At 36.1% G+C, this 5,075-nt stretch overlaps 1 protein-coding gene across 1 annotated transcript; it reads right to left on the minus strand.

Annotated features, from left to right (window-relative positions):
- Positions 1-670: 670 nt before the first annotated feature.
- On the minus strand, positions 671-3,773 carry LOC113839056 (zinc finger protein 431-like; the record flags this gene model as incomplete). The annotated part of the gene is made up of 3 exons (XM_035453798.1): positions 3,629-3,773; positions 3,356-3,416; positions 671-2,288 (listed from the first exon to the last, which is right to left on the minus strand). Coding segments are annotated over exons 1-3 (1,824 nt in total), but the record flags the coding sequence as incomplete, so codon positions are not given.
- Between the last annotated feature and the right edge of the window lie 1,302 nt (positions 3,774-5,075).

Consider the following 5,075-nt stretch of genomic DNA (forward strand, 5'->3'; position numbering starts at 1 on the left):
TCAACAAGTATAAGTTAATTTCTGATGCATTCGATTACTGTGCTCTGAAAAAGATTCACCACACTGGTTACTTTCCTATGGTATCTATCCATTATGTGTCCTTTTATGTATCTGAAGACTACTGTGCTGAGAAAAGATTTTACCACACTGATTGCATTCATAGTATTTCTCTCCAGTATGTGATCTTTTATGACTTTGAAGAGCACTGTGATGAGAAAAGGCTTTACCACACTGGTTACATTCATAAGGTTTCTCTCCAGTATGTGTCCTTTTATGACTTTGAAGATGACTGTGCCAAGCAAAGGCTTTCCCACACTAATTACATTCATAGGGTTTCTCCCAACTATGTGTTCTTTTATGCATTTGAAGAGAACTGTGATGAGAAGAGGCTTTACCACACTGATTGCATTCATAAGGTTTTTCTCCACTATGTGTTATTTTATGAATTTGAACATGACTGTGCCGAGAAAAGGCTTCACCACATTGATTACATTCATAAGATTTCTCTCCAGTATGTGTCCTTTTATGCATTTGAAGAGCACTGTGCTGAGAAAAGGCTTTACCACACTGATTACATTCATAGGGTTTCTCTAGTATGTGTCCTTTTATGCCTTTGAAGTGTACTGTGCTGAGAAAAGGCTTTACCACACTAATGATATTCATAGGGTTTCTCTCCAGTATGTGAACTTTTATGATTTTGAAGAGCACTGTGATGAGAAAAGGCTTTACCACACTGATTACATTCATAGGGTTTCACTCCAGTATGTGTCCTTCTATGAATTTGAAGAGTAGTGTGCCGAGCAAAGGCTTTCCCACACTGATTACATTCATAGGGTTTCTCTCCAGTATGTGATCTTTTATGACTTTGAAGATGACTGTGCCGAGCAAAGGCTTTCCCACACTGATTACATTCATAGGGTTTCTCTCCAGTATGTGTCCTTTTATGCATTTGAAGAGCACTGTGGTGAGAAAAGGCTTTCCCACACTGATTACATTCATAGGGTTTCTCTCCAGTATGTGTCCTTTTATGCCTTTGAAGAGTACCGTGCTGAGAAAAGGTTTTACCACACTGATTACATTCATAGGGTTTCTCTCCAGTATGTGACCTTTTATGACGTTTAAGATCACTGTGATGCGAAAAGGCTTTACCACACTGATTACATTCATAGGGTTTCTCTCCAGTATGTGACCTTTTATGACGTTTAAGATCACTGTGATGCGAAAAGGCTTTACCACACTGATTACATTCATAGGGTTTCTCTCCAGTATGTGATCTTTTATGACATTGAAGAGCACTGTGCCGAGCAAAGGCTTTACCACACTGATTACATTCATATGGTTTCTCTCCAGTATGTGTCCTTTTATGCCTTTGAAGATGACTGTGCTGAGCAAAGTCTTTACCACACTGATTACATTGATAGGGTTTCTCTCCAGTATGTGTTCTTTTATGCATTTGAAGATGACTGTGGTGAGAAAAGGCTTTCCCACACTGATTACATTCATATGGTTTCTCTCCAGTATGTGTCCTTTTATGCCTTTGAAGATGACTGTGCTGAGCAAAGTCTTTACCACACTGATTACATTGATAGGGTTTCTCTCCAGTATGTGTTCTTTTATGCATTTGAAGATTACTGTGGTGAGAAAAGGCTTTCCCACACTGATTACATTCATAGGGTTTCTCTCCAGTATGTGATCTTTTATGTCTTTGAAGAGCACTTTGATAAGAAAAGGCTTTCCCACACTGATTACATTCATAGGGTTTCTCTCCAGTATGTCTTTTATGCATTTGAAGATGACTGTGACGAGAAAAGGATTTTCCACACTGACTACATTCAAAGGGTTTCTCTCCAGTATGTGTTCTTTTATGTATTTGCAGATTACTGTGATGAGAAAAGGCTTTACCACACTGATTACATTCATAGGGTTTCTCTCCAGTGTGTCTCCTTTCATGCGTGTGAAGATGACTGTGCCGAGAAAAGGCTTTACCACACTGACTACATTCAGAGGGTTTCTCTCCGGTATGTATGTTTTTATGCATTTGAAGAGTACTGTGCTGAGAAAAGGCTTTACCACATTGATTACATCTGTAGGCTTTCTCCCCTCTATGTCTTCTTTTATGAATAAGAAAATAACTGTGATATGCAAAGGCTTTACCACATTGGTTACATTCATATGATTTCTCTCCAGTGTGTTTTGTTTCATGACTTTGGAGATAACTGTTATTTTCAATGGCTTTATCACATTGTATGTATACAGAAGAATTCTCTCCAGTTGGCCTTCTTTCATGCCTGCCAGGAAAAGGGTCATATGTAATGGCTTTAACATATTCAATACAATGTTGAATCTTGTTACCTGTATAAATTAATATTACAATTTATTTCAGTTGTAAAGAATAATCAGATATTATAGTTTTATCACTGTGCTTACGTTCTTCTTTTCCCCTTCTTTAAGGGTTACATGTATCTTTGAAAATAGCTGTGAAGATATAATCCTTTATTACATGGTTCTAATTTTCAGAACCTTTTTCTACAGGTGATTATTCACTTAATGAGGAGAACTAGAAAAATTCTTCCTTCATCATCCTTTTTTGTATTATTAACTTTTCCTTCTCTGTGAGTCATAATACATATGCTAATAAACTACAACAAACAGAAGTATTTACACAATCAAAGACTCATAGGGCTTTTCTACAGAGTGAGCTTGGTGTATTATCAATGAAGACAGAAAACAAATTCCTGGTACACTTGAATCAAATTCAGCAAGTATGCTCAAAATGGGGACTTCTACATATCTCTGTTGAAATGGCTTGTATACTGACTAGTACATGATATTCTTAATAATGTAAAGATTAAAAAAAGAGGCTTCCTCAGTTAATTTATTTTGACTTTCTGTTCTGTTATTGTGATTACACATTCCCTACAAAAACTGCCCCTTGATTCTTGACAAAAATTGCTCCTGTCACAACTAGTACATGAGTAAAACCAACTTTTCTATGGAGTATTTGCTTAATGGAAGTTTTGGAGACATCACTATCAATTCAATCTTTTTTACATCTTTAGTAATGTAGCTAGTATGAAATAAGTGGATTTACGGTACTACAGCATAGCTCTCGTTGCGTAATGTTTTAAGTGGCAGCTTCTCTCAATGCATTATTTCCTTCTCTCCTTTCTTAAAATATAGCCTTGCAAATGCAGTTAAACTACCTGAAATCAAGTTCTATGTTCTTGTGAGAATTTAATAGTCATCAATGCAAATTAAGCTGTGTTTAAATACACTGCTGTTTCTCTTTCAAACTACAGGACACATTTCAATTTCTTCAGAGACACATTTCTATGAGCTCGTAAATGGAAATTACCTGTCATGTCTTTTTGAACTTGCACAATGTTCTTCAATAATATTGTCTTCCCAAGAGTATCCTAAAATATAGGGCAAGAAAATGTATAGAGTATTATTGAGAAATAATATATGAAATTTGTGCAAAAAGTTATGTTACTCTCCTCTGTGAGCTTTATACCTTTGATTTATGTATTACATTCTTTTTCTTTCTCAACCAAATTAAAGAAGAGCACTAATAACCAACGAACAGTTGTCCTATTATTTTAAAATGGGAAGGAAAATATAATCTTACCTATGTCATTGAGGTTCTCATAGGTCTCCAGCATCACATCTTTGTAGAGATTCTTCTGAGAAGTATCCATCAAAGTCCACTCTTGCCAAGTGAAGTCAATATGCACATCCTCATACTTCATGGCATTCTGAAATATCGCATACATGTATGCAACTTAAAGCAAAATACTGACCATATTGTAAATGTGTGTTTCTGTAGAACCTTATTTTTAAATGTGTTACTTTTATGCTATAGAAACTTTGCTTAATGAAGTAACTATGTGTAGTTTTTTTTTCTGATGTATTAGTTTAATTTTATGAAGCTGTTCTTCTTTGCCTGAATACAACAGCTGATATTATGATGAAGAAGTATTTATCCAATAGTGAGTCAGGAGAAAGGATAGGCTGTGGCATCAGGAACAATATATACACAGGAGGATAAATCTGGAAGCAAGGAGGAAGGCTCAAGAAAAAGAAGAGTAGAGGGCCAGCTACCCAGCCACACAACCTTTCATGAAGTAGGAAGGAAAGTAAGATAAATGGAGAAAGGTAAAAGTTCTGAGGCGAAAGATAGATTGGATCATTTAACAAGAGAAAAATTGGCTAGAAATGAGCCAAGTAAAGGACATGCATTATATAACATGCTACTGTGTATCAATTTGGGACCTGGGAGGTTCCTTCCCCAAAAGGTATAAAGCTAAAGAGCTAAAGGAGTAAAACATTTAAGTAAATTTTACCCAACATGATGCTATATTTTAATGTAAGGCCTGAGAATGATGAAAAATACCTCCTTAATGAATTTCTCCCTACTGTTTACCTTTGAACAGCCAGTACACTACGTAGCAGGGATAACCTCAGTCAAAATGATTGCCAGAGCACAATCATGCAAATGCTAGAGTTCTAGCAAGGTTTTGTGTTGTTCTTCTCCATCTATTTATGTCTATGCTGTGAGTTTTAGACTTTTCTCCCATGAAATCCTAAGGGGGCATTGACATCTGGGAGAGCATGATGAAGATCCATGTGTGGCTTAGCAATCTAAAGTTTGCTTTGGCAGTAAAAAGGCTAAAAGACAAACAGTTAAATATCTCCAGATGTAAATGGAATTGAAAGAGCGATTGTTGAAATAATGGAGCCTATATACTTTGTGAATGCCTTAACTTTAAAATAGTAAAAAATATTTGTCAAATGAGAATCAAAAGTGCTTTCAAGGAACAATTCTGCTTTTGTTTCCACAGAAAACAAGAGGCTATGTATTTACTCCAGGTTGACATAGATATTGTTATAGCAAGTGAGACCACTTGAAGTTGACAGGCCATGCATATCAAGTAAAGTTACTGTTGCTCATCGCAGGAATTCAACTTAATCCCAAATTTTCTCAGTGACCCCTTAAGGATGCCTTCAGCAGGAAACATATGGAGAACATGACTACCACATTCCCAAATTTTGGTGGGTGGGAGTCTTTTGATTAT

This window comes from Cricetulus griseus, unplaced genomic scaffold (genome assembly GCF_003668045.3).
Source record: "Cricetulus griseus strain 17A/GY unplaced genomic scaffold, alternate assembly CriGri-PICRH-1.0 unplaced_scaffold_291, whole genome shotgun sequence".
NCBI lineage: Eukaryota > Metazoa > Chordata > Mammalia > Rodentia > Cricetidae > Cricetulus > Cricetulus griseus.